This window comes from Oncorhynchus nerka, linkage group LG23, assembly GCF_034236695.1.
Source record: "Oncorhynchus nerka isolate Pitt River linkage group LG23, Oner_Uvic_2.0, whole genome shotgun sequence".
Classification (NCBI taxonomy): Eukaryota; Metazoa; Chordata; class Actinopteri; order Salmoniformes; family Salmonidae; genus Oncorhynchus; species Oncorhynchus nerka.
In genome coordinates, this window is record NC_088418.1 from 8404083 (window position 1) to 8422473 (window position 18391).

Genomic DNA, 18391 nt, shown 5'->3' on the forward strand with positions numbered 1-18391 from the left:
GGGTTACATACATACATACATACTGGAGGACTGGACCTGGGTTACATACATACATACTGGAGGACTGGACCTGGGTTACATACATACTGGACCTGGGTTACATGCATACATACTGGAGGACTGGACCTGGGTTACATACATACTGGACCTGGGTTACATACATACTGGAGGACTGGACCTGGGTTACATGCATACATACATACTGGAGGACTGGACCTGGGTTACATGCATACATACTGGAGGACTGGACCTGGGTTACATACATACTGGACCTGTGTTACATACATACTGGAGGACTGGACCTGGGTTACATGCATACATACTGGAGGGCTGGACCTGGGTTACATACATACTGGACCTGGGTTACATACATACTGGAGGACTGGACCTGGGTTACATACATACATACTGGACCTGTGTTACATACATATTGGAGGACTGGACCTGGGTTACATGCATACATACTGGAGGACTGGACCTGGGTTACATGCATACATACTGGACCTGTGTTACATGCATACATACTGGAGGACTGGACCTGGGTTACATGCATACATACTGGACCTGTGTTACATGCATACATACTGGACCTGGGTTACATGCATACATACTGGAGGGCTGGACCTGGGTTACATACATACTGGACCTGGGTTACATACATACTGGACCTGGGTTACATACATACTGTAGGACTGGACCTGGGTTACATACATACATACTGTACCTGGGTTACATACATACTGGAGGACTGGACCTGGGTTACATACATACTGGACCTGGGTTACATACATACATACATACTGTAGGACTGGACCTGGGTTACATGCATACATACTGGAGGACTGGACCTGGGTTACATACATACTGGACCTGTGTTACATACATACATACTGGAGGACTGGACCTGGGTTACATACATACATACTGGACCTGGGTTACATACATACATACATACTGGAGGACTGGACCTGGGTTACATACATACATACATACTGGACCTGGGATACATACATACTGTAGGGCTGGACCTGGGTTACATGCATACATACTGTAGGGCTGGACCTGGGTTACATGCATACATACTGGAGGACTGGACCTGGGTTACATACATACATACATACTGTAGGACCGGACCTGGGATACATACATACTGTAGGGCTGGACCTGGGTTACATACATACTGGACCTGGGTTACATACATACTGGAGGACTGGACCTGGGTTACATACATACATACTGGAGGACTGGACCTGGGTTACATGCATACATACATACTGGACCTGGGTTACATACATACATACTGGAGGACTGGACCTGGGTTACATACATACTGGACCTGGGTTACATACATAGGACTGGACCTGGGTTACATACATACTGGAGGACTGGACCTGGGTTACATACATACTGGACCTGGGTTACATACATACATACTGGAGGACTGGACCTGGGTTACATACATACTGTAGGGCTGGACCTGGGTTACATGCATACTGTAGGACTGGACCTGGGTTACATACATACATACTGGAGGGCTGGACCTGGGTTACATACATACATACTGTAGGACTGGACCTGGGTTACATACATACATACTGGACCTGGGTTACATACATACTGGACCTGGGTTACATACATACATACTGGACCTGGGTTACATACACACTGTAGGGCTGGACCTGGGTTACATACATACATACATACTGTAGGACCGGACCTGGGTTACATACATACATACATACATACATACATACATACATACTGGACCTGGGTTACATACATACATACATACATACATACTGGGACTGGACCTGGGTTACATACATACATACATACATACATACATACATACTGGACCTGGGTTACATACATACATACATACTGGACCTGGGTTACATACATACTACTGGACCTGGGTTACATACATACTGGACCTGGGTTACATACATACTGGAGGACTGGACCTGGGTTACATGCATACATACATACATACTGGACCTGGGTTACATACATACTGGACCTGGGTTACATACATACATACGTGTGGGTAACTAGTGTCTACTCTCTCCTAGCCGTCACCACCCCTCTGTTGGGGACTGAACAGTGTGGGTAACTAGTGTCTACTCTCTCCTAGCCGTCACCACCCCTCTGTTGGGGACTGAACAGTGTGGGTAACTAGTGTCTACTCTCTCCTAGCCGTCACCACCCCTCTGTTGGGGACTGAACAGTGTGGGTAACTAGTGTCTACTCTCTCCTAGCTGTCGCCACCCCTCTGTTGGGGACTGAACAGTGTGGGTAACTAGTGTCTACTCTCTCCTAGCTGTCGCCACCCCTCTGTTGGGGACTGAACAGTGTACCCGTGGTCCTCCCTACTGGTGCCACAATGTGAAGACTGCCTCTATCTGTGGCGCCGTGGTCCACTGTCAACAGAACGTATGGAACCAACCCCAGATGGTGAGACGCGAGTCTATTTTATCTAGCATGTTATTATCTTTTTTGGGGGGGTGAACAGGATGAACAGCGGGGCATTGTTTAACCTGGCCTTGGTTTTAGCTACCCTAATCAACCTCCTCCCCCTGTTTCAGAAGTCTGTGCCATGTGACCTGTGTAAGGGGTTGCTGTTAGCGGTGGACCAGCTGCTGAACAACAATGCTACTCAGGTGAGTCATGGAGGATGAATGTGGGAAAGTTCCCTGTTTTGTTGTTGTTGCTGGAAACAAATTCATTCTCTGCCAAACTATCTTCTATCCAGTGTACACCATAGTGGTACAGATGTGGCATAACTGTTTTTTGCTCGCAGATGAATGAGTGCCTAAGATGGTGCATTATGGCTGAGTAGTGTTGTTATAGCTTCTCCCAGGGGATCCTCATTTTAAAAAATGGTGTAGTCCTGAACTAGTTCACATGATTTACGTAGTGAAAGGCTTGATGATTAGTTGAATCGGGTGCTATATCTGGAATAGGGCCTAATGCATGGAACTGCTGGGCTCCACATAGTGGGGGTCTGAGGGGGGTCTGAGGCTGGGGGCAACCGTTCCACGTGAGTGGGGGTCTGAGCTGGGGGGCATCGCTCCACATAGTGGGGTCTGAGGCTGGGGGGCATCGCTTCACATAGTGGGGGTCTGAGGCTGGGGGGGGCAACGCTCCACATAGTGGGGGTCTGAGGCTGGGGGGCATCGCTCCACATAGTGGGGTCTGAGGCTGGGGGGGGGGGGGGGGTTCCACATAGTGGGGGTCTGAGGCTGGGGGGGCAACCGTTCCACGTAGTGGGGTCTGAGGCTGGGGGGCAACCGTTCCACGTAGTGGGGTCTGAGGCTGGGGGCCAACCGTTCCACGTAGTGGGGTCTGAGGCTGGGGGGCATCGCTCCACATAGTGGGGTCTGAGGCTGGGGGGGCATCGCTCCACATAGTGGGGGTCTGAGGCTGGGGGGGGGGGCAACCGTTCCACATAGTGGGGTCTGAGGCTGGGGGGGCAAGCCGTTCCACATGGTGGGGGTCTGAGGCTGGGGGGGCCAACCGTTCCACGTGGTGGGGTCTGAGGCTGGGGGGGCTCCACATAGTGGGGTCTGAGGCTGGGGGGGCATCCTCCACATAGTGGGGTCTGAGGCTGGGGGGGGGCAACCGTTCCACATAGTGGGGGTCTGAGGCTGGGGGGGGCATCGCTCCACATAGTGGGGTCTGAGGCTGGGGGGGGGGCAACCGTTCCACATAGTGGGGGTCTGAGGCTGGGGGGCATCGCTCCACATAGTGGGGTCTGAGGCTGGGGGGGGCAACCGTTCCACGTGGTGGGGGTCTGAGGCTGGGGGCCAACCGTTCCACGTAGTGGGGGTCTGAGGCTGGGGGGGCATCGCTCCACATAGTGGGGGTCTGAGGCTGGGGGGCATCGCTCCACATAGTGGGGTCTGAGGCTGGGGGGCAACGTTCCACATAGTGGGGGTCTGAGGCTGGGGGGCATCGCTCCACATAGTGGGGGTCTGAGGCTGGGGGGGCAACCGTTCCACATAGTGGGGTCTGAGGCTGGGGGGCATCGCTCCACATAGTGGGGGTCTGAGGCTGGGGGGGCAACGCTTCCACGTAGTGGGGTCTGAGGCTGGGGGCCAACCGTTCCACGTAGTGGGGTCTGAGGCTGGGGGGGGCATCGCTCCACATAGTGGGGGTCTGAGGCTGGGGGGGGGCAACCGTTCCACATAGTGGGGGTCTGAGGCTGGGGGGCATCGCTCCACATAGTGGGGGTCTGAGGCTGGGGGGCAACCGTTCCACATGGTGGGGGTCTGAGGCTGGGGGCCAACCGTTCCACGTAGTGGGGTCTGAGGCTGGGGGGCATCGCTCCACATAGTGGGGGTCTGAGGCTGGGGGGCATCGCTCCACATAGTGGGGGTCTGAGGCTGGGGGGGGCAACCGTTCCACATAGTGGGGGTCTGAGGCTGGGGGGCATCGCTCCACATAGTGGGGTCTGAGGCTGGGGGGGGCAACCGTTCCACATAGTGGGGTCTGAGGCTGGGGGGCATCGCTCCACATAGTGGGGTCTGAGGCTGGGGGGGGCAACCGTTCCACGTAGTGGGGTCTGAGGCTGGGGGCCAACCGTTCCACGTAGTGGGGTCTGAGGCTGGGGGGCATCGCTCCACATAGTGGGGTCTGAGGCTGGGGGCAACCGTTCCACATAGTGGGGTCTGAGGCTGGGGGGGGCAACGTTCCACATGGTGGGGGTCTGAGGCTGGGGGGGGGGCATCGCTCCACATGGTGGGGGTCTGAGGCTGGCTGGGGGGCAACGCTCCACATGGTGGGGTCTGAGGCTGGGGGGCATCGCTCCACATAGTGGGGGTCTGAGGCTGGGGGGGCAACCGTTCCACATGGTGGGGGTCTGAGGCTGGGGGGGAGCAACCGTTCCACATAGTGGGGTCTGAGGCTGGGGGGGGCAACCGTTCCACGTAGTGGGGTCTGAGGCTGGGGGGGGCAACCGTTCCACGTAGTGGGGTCTGAGGCTGGGGGCCAACCGTTCCACGTAGTGGGGTCTGAGGCTGGGGGCATCGCTCCACATAGTGGGGGTCTGAGGCTGGGGGGGGGCAAACCGTTCCACATAGTGGGGTCTGAGGCTGGGGGCAACCGTTCCACGAGTGGGGGTCTGAGGCTGGGGGCAACCGTTCCACGTAGTGGGGGTCTGAGGCTGGGGGGGCATCCGTTCCACGTAGTGGGGTCTGAGGCTGGGGGCCAACCGTTCCACGTAGTGGGGTCTGAGGCTGGGGGGCATCGCTCCACATAGTGGGGGTCTGAGGCTGGGGGGGCATCGCTCCACATAGTGGGGGTCTGAGGCTGGGGGGCATCGCTCCACATAGTGGGGTCTGAGGCTGGGGGGGCAACCGTTCCACATAGTGGGGGTCTGAGGCTGGGGGGGCATCGCTCCACATAGTGGGGGTCTGAGGCTGGGGGGGGGCAAACGTTCCACATAGTGGGGGTCTGAGGCTGGGGGGCATCGCTCCACATAGTGGGGTCTGAGGCTGGGGGGGCAACCGTTCCACGTAGTGGGGTCTGAGGCTGGGGGGGCAACCGTTCCACGTAGTGGGGGTCTGAGGCTGGGGGCCAACCGTTCCACGTAGTGGGGGTCTGAGGCTGGGGGCAACCGTTCCACGTAGTGGGGTCTGAGGCTGGGGGCAACCGTTGCACATAGTGGGGGTCTGAGGCTGGGGGGCCAACCGTTCCACGTGTGGGGTCTGAGGCTGGGGGGCATCGCTCCACATAGTGGGGGTCTGAGGCTGGGGGGCATCGCTCCACATAGTGGGGGTCTGAGGCTGGGGGGGCAACCGTTCCACATAGTGGGGTCTGAGGCTGGGGGGCATCGCTCCACATAGTGGGGTCTGAGGCTGGGGAGGGGGGGGGTCTGAGGCTGGGGGGCAACCGTTCCACGTAGTGGGGGCCTGAGGCTGGGGGCAACCGCTCCACGTAGTGGGGTCTGAGGCTGGGGGCATCGCTCCACATAGTGGGGGTCTGAGGCTGGGGGGCATCGCTCCACATAGTGGGGGTCTGAGGCTGGGGGGGCAAACGCTCCACATAGTGGGGGTCTGAGGCTGGGGGGCATCGCTCCACATAGTGGGGGTCTGAGGCTGGGGGGCATCGCTCCACATAGTGGGGTCTGAGGCTGGGGGGGGCAACCGTTCCACATAGTGGGGTCTGAGGCTGGGGGGCATCGCTCCACATAGTGGGGTCTGAGGCTGGGGGGGGCAACCGTTCCACATAGTGGGGGTCTGAGGCTGGGGGGCAACGCTTCCACGTAGTGGGGGTCTGAGGCTGGGGGGTCTGAGGCTGGGGGCATCGCTCCACGTAGTGGGGTCTGAGGCTGGGGGCCAACCGTTCCACGTAGTGGGGGTCTGAGGCTGGGGGGCATCGCTCCACATAGTGGGGGTCTGAGGCTGGGGGGCATCGCTCCACATAGTGGGGGTCTGAGGCTGGGGGGGGCATCGCTCCACATAGTGGGGTCTGAGGCTGGGGGGCATCGCTCCACATAGTGGGGGTCTGAGGCTGGGGGGCATCGCTCCACATAGTGGGGGTCTGAGGCTGGGGGGCATCGCTCCACATAGTGGGGGTCTGAGGCTGGGGGGCATCGCTCCACATAGTGGGGGTCTGAGGCTGGGGGGGGCAACCGTTCCACATAGTGGGGGTCTGAGGCTGGGGGGCATCGCTCCACATAGTGGGGTCTGAGGCTGGGGGCAACCGTTCCACATAGTGGGGTCTGAGGCTGGGGGGGGGGGGGGGCAACGCCCACATAGTGGGGGTCTGAGGCTGGGGGGGGAGGGCAACGCTCCACGTAGTGGGGTCTGAGGCTGGGGGCCAACCGTTCCACGTAGTGGGGTCTGAGGCTGGGGGGCATCGCTCCACATAGTGGGGTCTGAGGCTGAGGGGGGCAACGTTCCACATAGTGGGGGTCTGAGGCTGGGGGGCAACCGTTCCACATAGTGGGGGTCTGAGGCTGGGGGGCAACGCTCCACATAGTGGGGTCTGAGGCTGGGGGCAACCGTTCCACATAGTGGGGGTCTGAGGCTGGGGGGGCTCTAAGCTGATGTTCATGTCCTCTAGGGTGAGATCCTGGGCGTCCTGGAGAAGGCCTGTCACCTGATCCCTGACAAGACCGTGGCTGCACAGTGTAAAGAGTTGGTGGACGCCTACTACCCTATCCTCATTGGTATCATCGCTGGAGAGCTGGTACGCACGCACGCACACACCAACACACACACACAAACCGAGAGAGAGAAACATTTAGTTATTCAGAATCAATCCAACATCCTCATCCTGCTAAGCTAAATGGCATTGTTTCAAGGATAATTGAGCTATTTGAGTTTGCTATCTGTTTATCCTTAATGCTATTCGCCCATACACATGTATTGAATAACAATTTCACTACATAGAGCCCCCCCCGGAAAAAAATCTAAACGAAGTTTGTACTGTTCTTATTTTGTCAGGTAACAGTCTCTGTATATTCAGTACCAGTCAAACATCTAGACACCTACTCATTCCAGTTATTTTTACTATTTTCTACTTTGTAGGGGGGGGGACTAGGGAACACAGTAGCTGTTCTGTGGGGGGACTAGGGAACACAGTAGCTGTTCTGTGGGGGGACTAGGGAACACAGTAGCTGTTCTGTGGGGGGCTAGGGAACACGGTAGCTGTTCTGTGGGGGGGGCTAGGGAACACGGTAGCTGTTCTGTGGGGGGACTAGGGAACACGGTAGCTGTTCTGTGGGGGACTAGGGAACACGGTAGCTGTTCTGTGGGGGGACTAGGGAACACGGTAGCTGTTCTGTGGGGGACACGGTAGCTGTTCTGCGGGCGGGGGGACTAGGGAACACGGTAGCTGTTCTGTGGGGGGGGACTAGGGAACACGGTAGCTGTTCTGTGGGGGGGGGGACACGGTAGCTGTTCTGCGGGCGGGGGACTAGGGAACACGGTAGCTGTTCTGTGGGGGGGGACTAGGGAACACGGTAGCTGTTCTGTGGGGGGACACGGTAGCTGTTCTGCGGGCGGGGGACTAGGGAACACTGTAGCTGTTCTGCGGGCGGGGGGGGACTAGGGAACACTGTAGCTGTTCTGGGGGGGGGACTAGGGAACACTGTAGCTCTTCTGGGGGGGACTAGGGAACACGGTAGCTGTTCTGGGGGGGGGCACGGTAGCTGTTCTGGGGGGGACTAGGGAACACGGTAGCTGTTCTGGGGGGGGGACTAGGGAACACGGTAGCTGTTCTGTGGGGGGGACTAGGTAGGTAATGAATTGCATTTAGGATGCCAGCTGCATATAGATTAACCCTGTTCCTGGACACAAACACTTTCAATGGAAATAGTTTTAGTCCTGATCTGGGTCTGTGAAGTGGGAAACCGACCCTGAGAGTTTATTATAGTGTTTGTTCCAGTAGTGACGTAATGGCGGCGTCTCTAGTGAGATCTACGGATTGTAGTGACCAGAGTCTGTTTCTGGATTCCAGGAGAACCCTCAGGTGGTGTGTGGCGCCATAGGCCTGTGTGGCTCCCAGCAGGCAGCCCTGGCCAGACTCCAGTCTCAGATCCAGTCTAACCAGATCCCACCGCTCACGTCCAATGAGATTCCTCAGGAAGACCTGGCCCAGAGGGTCGCCCCCTTCCTCCTCAACGTCCCTGGGCTCCTCTACCCCCAGGCCCAGGAGAACACCAAGCAAGAGGTTCCTAAACAGGTACGCCAGTCGTCATAGAATTTTGGGGGTCGTAATTCTGGTCTTTGGTGTCTAGGAATTGAGTTTCGGTGTAATAATTGTTAGAGGACTTTAACAAATCGTTAGATTTAGAATTTACTATGGTGCCCAGCATAGCTGCACATAAGTTACCGGTATGTTCAGTAAGGCACAAAAGTACCAAATCTTTTCAACTGAAATCTGTCTTATTGATCAAATTCTGGCTGTACTTTCCCCATTCCAAACTGTTATTTCACTACTGAACATGACCCCAGTACCAACGTGTAACTGCTACTCCTTTAGTCACTAGTGAGTGTCTTCTGTCCCCTGTAGCAGACTGGAGACTTGTGTGAGGACTGTGTGAAGTTCATCACAGACTTCCAGGACGAGGCGAAGAGCAACACTACCTTCGTCAACTCTCTGATCGAACGGATCCAGAGCCAGTGTGACCTGCTGGGGCCTGGAATCTCTGACATGGTGAGAGGCCTTGTTATCTAGTTAGTTACAGATCCAGGACCAGTGTGACCTGGTGAGAGGACTACGTAGTTATCTAGCTAGGAGTTAGTGAGAGGACTGGGTTTTAAAACTAGTTCGGTGGAGTGAATATTTTGAGTAATCCAGCAATGGAACTAGCTGTAATCTAATGTACACTTCATGCCCTAGTTGCCATCTGGCTTAATGCAATAGTTGGTTTATTGGACCCTGCTGGTTCTCTATGAATGTTCGGACATGTTGAACAGTCGGGCCTTAATAATCTCCACCCGGCACAGCCAGAAGAGGACCGGCCACCCCTCAGAGCCTGGTTCCTCTCTACCCGGCACAGCCAGAAGAGGACCGGCCACCCCTCAGAGCCTGGTTCCTCTCTACCCGGCACAGCCAGAAGAGGACCGGCCACCCCTCAGTGCCTGGTTCCTCTCTACCCGGCACAGCCAGAAGAGGCCTGGTTCCTCTCTACCGGCCACCAGAAGAGGACCTCAGAGCCTGGTTCCTCTCTACCCGGCACAGCCAGAAGAGGACCGGCCACCCCTCAGAGCCTGGTTCCTCTCTACCCGGCACAGCCAGAAGAGGACCGGCCACCCCTCAGAGCCTGGTTCCTCTCTACCCGGCACAGCCAGAAGAGGACCGGCCACCCCTCAGAGCCTGGTTCCTCTCTACCCGGCACAGCCAGAAGAGGACCGGCCACCCCTCAGAGCCTGGTTCCTCTCCACCCGGCACAGCCAGAAGAGGACCGGCCACCCCTCAGAGCCTGGTTCCTCTTTAGGTTAATAATCTCCACCCGGCACAGCCAGAAGAGGACCGGCCACCCCTCAGAGCCTGGTTCCTCTTTAGGTTAATAATCTCCACCCGGCACAGCCAGAAGAGGACTGGCCACCCCTCAGAGCCTGGTTTCTGTCTAGGTTTCTTCCTAGGTTCCCACTTTTCTAGGGAGGTTTTTTAATTTAAGGGCTTTATAAATACATTTGATTGACCAACAAATACTTCCAATCTATGAAGCTGGAAGATCATTGGTTTCCACTGACTTTGTATCTGACTGTTTTTGTCTTCTCCTGTGTTTCAGTGCAAGCAGTATATCAGCCAGTACGCGCCTCTCATCGCCCTGCAGCTCATGTCCATGGTCAGTCACTAGGGCGTGTCCAAAATGACATCCTGTTTCATATATTTATTTATATGTAGTGCACCACTTTTGGCTTTCAGTCCCCCCCCACCCAAACTAGAGGGTTCTCTTCTGCTGATGTGTAATTGTAACCAAAGCCTCTGCACAGTGTTGCCTGACATATACAGGTTTATACATGGGTGAAATGAACCACTATGTTTGTCATAAAACATCTAGTGTGTGTATCCACACTCTGACTACAGCACCTCCTAGCCTACTGATTTCATTCACATCTTTTAATAGTTTGTTTTTATTTCCCCCTCTATTCATGCACCTCCTCCTGCTCTCTCCTCCTCCTCTTCCTGCTCTCTCCTGCTCTCTCCTCCTCTCTTCCTGCTCTCTCCTCCTCCCTCCTCCTCCTCTCCTGCTCTCTCCTCCTCTTCCTGCTCTCTCCTCCTCTTCCTGCTCTCTCCTCCTCTTCCTGCTCTCTCCTCCTCTTCCTGCTCTCTGCTCTCCTCCTCCTCTTCCTGCTCTCTGCTCTCCTCCTCCTCTTCCTGCTCTCTGCTCTCCTCCTCCTCTTCCTGCTCTCTGCTCTCCTCCTCCTCTTCCTGCTCTCTGCTCTCCTCCTCCTCTTCCTGCTCTCTGCTCTCCTCCTCCTCTTCCTGCTCTCTCCTCCACTTCCTGCTCTCTCCTCCTCCTCCTCTTCCTGCTCTCTCCTGGGGTGGGTCTGTAGGAACAGGTAGGTTTCCCTCTGTGTTCAGTCTCTCGTCTCACACCCTTTAGGCATTGGCCACACAGAGACTTGGATGAAATCCTATTATGCATTCAGCTTTGTCTGTCAAAAAGGCTGACGTCTGGAGCCTATTTGACAGCCAATCATCTCCCGTTGTCCATCTGTCAATGGATGACTACCATTAGAACGACAGATCTTTTTACATCTGCCCACAGCCTCTGTTTCTATACGGTCTGTCCACTAATGCTACTGACTTCAAGTACTCACATTTCACTGTTCTAGAACTGCATCACGATGTTTCTCTGTGCTGAATACCTTTGTCCTTAGAGAACCAAGCTTTGGGGGACATATTTCATAGGCGTGTTGTGATACGAGACAGCAGACTGGTCCATGCAACCGTTTCCATTTAGTCCATTAGTTTTGGGAGGTGTAGCATGTATACCAGTGTATTTGGAAATAGCCACGGGATGGTTTTTTTTCCAATTCCACAAATACCGTTACAAATATTTTTTAAATTCAAAGGAAAAAATGTTATCATATTTTAAGTAAATACAGTCAACATGTTGTAAATGCATTAGGAGATAAAGCAGATTGTTAATTTGACATGTTACATTACGAAGCTCACCGTAGTTCCCCAGAACAGTTGAGCCAGCCGTGTTGGTCAACGGCACCACAAGGGAAAGCTACAACGGTTGAGTCCAGCTGTGTGTTGACACCACAAGGGAAAGCTACAGCGGTCGAGTCCAGCTGTGTGTTGACACCACAAGGGAAAGCTACAGCGGTCGAGTCCAGCTGTGTGTTGACACCACAAGGGAAAGCTACAGCGGTCGAGTCCAGCTGTGTGTTGACACCACAAGGGAAAGCTGCAGCGGTCGAGTCCAGCTGTGTGTTGACACCACAAGGGAAAGCTGCAGCGGTCGAGTCCAGCTGTGCGTTGACACCACAAGGGAAAGCTGCAGCGGTCGAGTCCAGCTGTGCGTTGACACCACAAGGGAAAGCTGCAGCGGTCGAGTCCAGCTGTGCGTTGACACCACAAGGGAAAGCTGCAGCGGTCGAGTCCAGCTGTGCGTTGACACCACAAGGGAAAGCTGTGCGTGCAGCTGGTCGAGTCCAGCTGTGCGTTGACACCACAAGGGAAAGCTGCAGCGGTCGAGTCCAGCTGTGCGTTGACACCACAAGGGAAAGCTGCAGCGGTCGAGTCCAGCTGTGCGTTGACACCACAAGGGAAAGCTGCAGCGGTCGAGTCCAGCTGTGCGTGACACCACAAGGGAAAGCTGCAGCGGTCGAGTCCAGCTGTGCGTTGACACCACAAGGGAAAGCTGCAGCGGTCGAGTCCAGCTGTGCGTTGACACCACAAGGGAAAGCTGCAGCGGTCGAGTCCAGCTGTGCGTTGACACCACAAGGGAAAGCTGCAGCAGCCAGCTGTGCGTTGACACCACAAGGGAAAGCTGCAGCGGTCGAGTCCAGCTGTGCGTTGACACCACAAGGGAAAGCTGCAGCGGTCGAGTCCAGCTGTGCGTTGACACCACAAGGGAAAGCTGCAGCGGTCGAGTCCAGCTGTGCGTTGACACCACAAGGGAAAGCTGCAGCGGTCGAGTCCAGCTGTGCGTTGACACCACAAGGGAAAGCTGCAGCGGTCGAGTCCAGCTGTGCGTTGACACCACAAGGGAAAGCTGCAGCGGTCGAGTCCAGCTGTGCGTTGACACCACAAGGGAAAGCTGCAGCGGTCGAGTCCAGCTGTGCGTTGACACCACAAGGAAAGCTGCAGCGGTCGAGTCCAGCTGTGCGTTGACACCACAAGGGAAAGCTGCAGCGGTCGAGTCCAGCTGTGCGTTGACACCACAAGGGAAAGCTGCAGCGGTCGAGTCCAGCTGTGCGTTGACACCACAAGGGAAAGCTGCAGCGGTCGAGAGTCCAGCTGTGCGTTGACACCACAAGGGGAAATTTGCAGCGGTCGAGTCCAGCTGTGCGTTGACACCACAAGGAAAAGCTGCAGCGGTCGAGTCCAGCTGTGCGTTGACACCACAAGGGGTAAGCTGCAGCTGGTCGAGTCCAGCTGTGCGTTGACACCACAAGGGAAAGCTGCAGCGGTCGAGTCCAGCTGTGCGTTGACACACAAGGGAAAGCTGCAGCTCGAGTCCAGCTGTGCGTTGACACCACAAGGAAAGCTGCAGCGGTCGAGTCCAGCTGTGCGTTGACACCACAAGGGAAAGCTGCAGCGGTCGAGTTTTGTCTGGCTCTGGTTCTGAGCAGTGGACTGTGCGTTGATGGAACAGTGGACTGGTACCACAAGGAAAGCTGCAGCGGTCTGAGACTATGGAACAGTGGACTGGGGTATAGCCTGTCTGAACCAGGGTAAGCTGCAGCGGTCGGTAGTCCAGCTGTGCGTTGCTGGCCACAAGGAACAGTGAAAGCTGCAGCGGTCTGGCTCTGAGGAACAGTCCAGCTGTGCGTTGACACCACAAGGGAAAGCTGCAGCTGGTCAGGGTCCAGCTGTGCTCTGAGACCACAAGGGAAAGCTGGAGCTGGTCGAGGGTATAGCTGTGCTCTGAGACCATGGAACAGTGGAAAGGGTATAGCGGTCTGAGACCAGCTGGACTGCAGGGTATAGCCTGGCTCACCACAAGGGCTCTGAGACTGAACAGCTGGTCAGAGTCCAGCTGTGCGTTGGCACTGACAAGGGAAAGATGCAGCGGTCGGAGTCCAGCTGTGCTATAGAACAGTGGACTGGTACACCACAAGGGAAAGCTGCAGACTCGAGTCCAGCTGTGTGGCTCTGAGACAGGTGTGGCTCTGGCTCTGAGACTATGGAACAGTTTTTATAGACTTGAACAGTGGAGCGGTGTTGGACTGGTACAATATCAGCCAGGGTGTCTGGCTCTGAGACTATGGAACAGTTGACACACTAGGGTATAGCAACAAGGGCTCTGAGAAAACAGTGGACTGGCTGCAGTGGACTGGTAAGAGTCTGGCAGCTGAGACAAACAGTGGACTGGTACAGGAGAGACTGAACAGTGGACTGGTACAGGGTACTCTGAGACAAAAACAGTGGACTGGCAGGGTATAGCCTGGCTCTGAGACTATGGAACATAGAAAGGATGTAGCCAGACTGGAACAGTGGACTGGTTGTGGCTTTGAGACTTGGACAGTGGTCACTTGTAGACTTTTGGTAGGGGAGAAACAGTGGACTGGTACAGGCTGGCTAGACTGAACAGTGGAAAGTAGCCTGGCCACATCAGTGGACTGGTACAGAGTGCTGTCTGACTGTTATGGTATAGCTGAGACTAGAATGGACCACAGACTATAGAACTGGACTGGTACAGGGTATAGCCTGGCTCTGAGACTATGGAACAGTGGACTGTACTGAGTGGAACAGCAGTGGAACAGTGGACTGGTACAGGGTATAGCCTGGCTCTGAGACTATGGAACAGTGGACTGGTACAGGGTATAGTCTGGCTCTGAGACTATGGAACAGTGGACTGGTACAGGGTATAGTCTGGCTCTGGCTCTGAGACTATAGAACAGTGGACTGGTACAGGGTATAGCCTGGCTCTGGCTCTGAGACTATGGAACAGTGGACTGGTACAGGGTATAGCCTGGCTCTGAGACTATGGAACAGTGGACTGGTACAGGGTATAGCCTGGCTCTGAGACTATGGAACAGTGGACTGGTACAGGGTATAGCCTGGCTCTGGCTCTGAGACTATGGAACAGTGGACTGGTACAGGGTATAGCCTGGCTCTGAGACTATGGAACAGTGGACTGGTACAGGGTATAGTCTGGCTCTGGCTCTGAGACTATGGAACAGTGGACTGGTACAGGGTATAGTCTGGCTCTGGGAACAGTCTGGTACAGGGTAGGTCTGGCTCTGAGACTATGGAACAGTGGACTGGTACAGGGTATAGGGCTCTGAGACTATGGAACAGTGGACTGGTACAGGGTATAGTCTGGCTCTGAGACTATGGAACAGTGGACTGGTACAGGGTATAGCCTGGCTCTGAGACTATGGAACAGTGGACTGGTACAGGGTATAGCTGGCTCTGAGACTATGGAACAGTGGACTGGTACAGGGTATAGCCTGGCTCTGAGACTATGAACAGTGGACTGGAACAGTGGAGACTATGGAACAGTGGACTGGTACAGGGTATAGCCTGGCTCTGAGACTATGGAACAGTGGACTGGTACAGGGTATAGTCTGGCTCTGAGACTATGGAACAGTGGACTGGTACAGGGTATAGTCTGGCTCTGAGACTATGGAACAGTGGACTGGTACAGGGTATAGCCTGGCTCTGGCTCTGAGACTATGGAACAGTGGACTGCTGGCTCTGAGACTGGAACAGTGGACTGGTATGGAACAGTGGCTCTGGTAGACTATGGAACAGTGGACTGGTACAGGGTATAGTCTGAGACTATGGAACAGTGGACTGAGGGTATAGTCTGAACAGTGGACTGGTACAGGGTATAGTCTGGCTCTGAGACTATGGAACAGTGGACTGGTACAGGGTATAGCCTGGCTCTGGCTCTGAGACTATGGAACAGTGGACTGGTACAGGGTATAGTCTGGCTCTGAGACTATGGAACAGTGGACTGGTACAGGGTATAGTCTGGCTCTGAGACTATGGAACAGTGGACTGGTACAGGGTATAGCCTGGCTCTGAGACTATGGAACAGTGGACTGGTACAGGGTATAGCCTGGCTCTGAGACTATGGAACAGTGGACTGGTACAGGGTCTGGCTCTGAGACTATGGAACAGTGGACTGGTACAGGGTATAGCCTGGCTCTGAGACTATGGAACAGTGGACTGGTACAGGGTATAGCCTGGCTCTGGCTCTGAGACTATGGAACAGTGGACTGGTACAGGGTATAGCCTGGCTCTGAGACTATGGAACAGTGGACTGGTACAGGGTATAGCCTGGCTCTGAGACTATGGAACAGTGGACTGGTACAGGGTATAGTCTGGCTCTGAGACTATAGAACAGTGGACTGGTACAGGGTATAGTCTGGCTCTGGCTCTGAGACTATGGAAGAACAGTGGACTGGTACAGGGTATAGCCTGGCTCTGGCTCTGAGACTATGGAACAGTGGACTGGTACAGGGTATAGTCTGGCTCTGAGACTATGGAACAGTGGACTGGTACAGGGTATAGCCTGGCTCTGAGACTATGGAACAGTGGACTGGTACAGGGTATAGGCTCTGGCTCTGAGACTATGGAACAGTGGACTGGTACAGGGTATAGCCTGGCTCTGAGACTATGGAACAGGTGGACTGGAACAGTACAGGGTATAGCCTGGCTCTGGCTCTGAGACTATGGAACAGTGGACTGGTACAGGGTATAGCCTGGCTCTGAGACTATGGAACAGTGGACTGGTACAGGGTATAGTCTGGCTCTGAGACTATGGAACAGTGGACTGGTACAGGGTATAGTCTGGCTCTGAGACTATGGAACAGTGGACTGGTACAGGGTCTGGCTCTGAGACTATGAACAGTGGACTGGTACAGGGTATAGTCTGGCTCTGAGACTATGGAACAGTGGACTGGTACAGGGTATAGCCTGGCTCTGAGACTATGGAACAGTGGACTGGTACAGGGTATAGTCTGGCTCTGGCTCTGAGACTATGGAACAGTGGACTGGTACAGGGTATAGCCTGGCTCTGAGACTATGGAACAGTGGACTGGTACAGGGTATAGCCTCTGGCTCTGAGACTATGGAACAGTGGACTGGTACAGGGTATAGTCTGGCTCTGAGACTATGGAACAGTGGACTGGTACAGGGTATAGCCTGGCTCTGAGACTATGGAACAGTGGACTGGTACAGGGTATAGTCTGGCTCTGAGACTATGGAACAGTGGACTGGTACAGGGTATAGTCTGGCTCTGAGACTATGAACAGACTGGTACAGGGTATATAGTGGCTCTGAGACTATAGAACAGTGGACAGGGTATAGTCTGGCTCTGAGACTATGGAACAGTGGACTGGTACAGGGTATAGTCTGCCTGGCTCTGCTCTGAGACTATGGAACAGTGGACTGGTACAGGGTATAGTCTGGCTCTGAGACTATGGAACAGTGGACTGGTACAGGTATAGTCTGGCTGGCTCTGAGACTATGGAACAGTGGACTGGTACAGGGTATAGTCTGGCTCTGAGACTATGGAACAGTGGACTGGTACAGGGTATAGCTGGCTGGCTCTGAGACTATGGAACAGTGGACTGGTACAGGGTATAGCCTGGCTCTGAGACTATGGAACAGTGGACTGGTACAGGGTATAGTCTGGCTCTGAGACTATGGAACAGTGGACTGGTACAGGGTATAGCTGGCTGAGACTATGGAACAGTGGACTGGTACAGGGTATAGTCTGGCTCTGAGACTATGGAACAGTGGACTGGTACAGGGTGGACTAGACTATGGAACAGTGGACTGGTACAGGGTATAGTCTGGCTCTGAGACTATGGAACAGTGGACTGGTACAGGGTATAGTCTGGCTCTGAGACTATGGAACAGTGGACTGGTACAGGGTATAGTCTGGCTCTGAGACTATGGAACAGTGGACTGGTACAGGGTATAGTCTGGCTCTGAGACTATGGAACAGTGGACTGGTACAGGGTATAGTCCTGGCTCTGAGACTATGGAACAGTGGACTGGTACAGGGTATAGTCTGGCTCTGAGACTATGGAACAGTGGACTGGTACAGGGTATAGCCTGGCTCTGAGACTATGGAACAGTGGACTGGTACAGGGTATAGTCTGGCTCTGAGACTATGGAACAGTGGACTGGTACAGGGTATAGTCTGGCTCTGAGACTATGGAACAGTGGACTGGTATAGTCTGGCTCTGAGACTATGGAACAGTGGACTGGTACAGGGTATAGCCTGGCTCTGAGACTATGGAACAGTGGACTGGTACAGGGTATAGCTCTGGCTCTGAGACTATGGAACAGTGGACTGGTACAGGGTATAGTCTGGCTCTGAGACTATGGAACAGTGGACTGGTACAGGGTATAGTCTGGCTCTGAGACTATGGAACAGTGGACTGGTACAGGGTATAGTCTGGCTCTGAGACTATGGAACAGTGGACTGGTACAGGGTATAGCCTGGCTCTGAGACTATGGAACAGTGGACTGGTACAGGGTATAGTCTGGCTCTGAGACTATGGAACAGTGGAGACTATAGTCTGAGACTAGGAACAGTGGACTGGTACAGGGTATAGTCTGGCTCTGAGACTATGGAACAGTGGACTGGTACAGGGTATAGCCTGGCTCTGAGACTATGGAACAGTGGACTGGTACAGGGTATAGCCTGGCTCTGAGACTATGGAACAGTGGACTGGTACAGGGTATAGTCTGGCTCTGAGACTATGGAACAGTGGACTGGTACAGGGTA

The 18391-nt window shown here is 54.7% G+C and overlaps 1 protein-coding gene across 3 annotated transcripts in view; it reads left to right on the plus strand.

Moving 5' to 3' along the window:
* Positions 1-18391, plus strand: part of psap (prosaposin) — a 30900-nt gene that overhangs the window by 3584 nt on the left and 8925 nt on the right. The window contains exons 2-7 of one of the 3 annotated variants that reach the window (XM_065007823.1): positions 2321-2454; positions 2586-2660; positions 7069-7194; positions 8467-8691; positions 9022-9165; positions 10247-10303. In XM_065007823.1, the coding sequence (XP_064863895.1) occupies positions 2321-2454; positions 2586-2660; positions 7069-7194; positions 8467-8691; positions 9022-9165; positions 10247-10303 (761 nt within the window). The remainder of the gene's footprint in view (positions 1-2320; positions 2455-2585; positions 2661-7068; positions 7195-8466; positions 8692-9021; positions 9166-10246; positions 10304-18391) is intronic. The other 2 variants (XM_065007824.1, XM_065007825.1) reach the window with 2 other exon arrangements.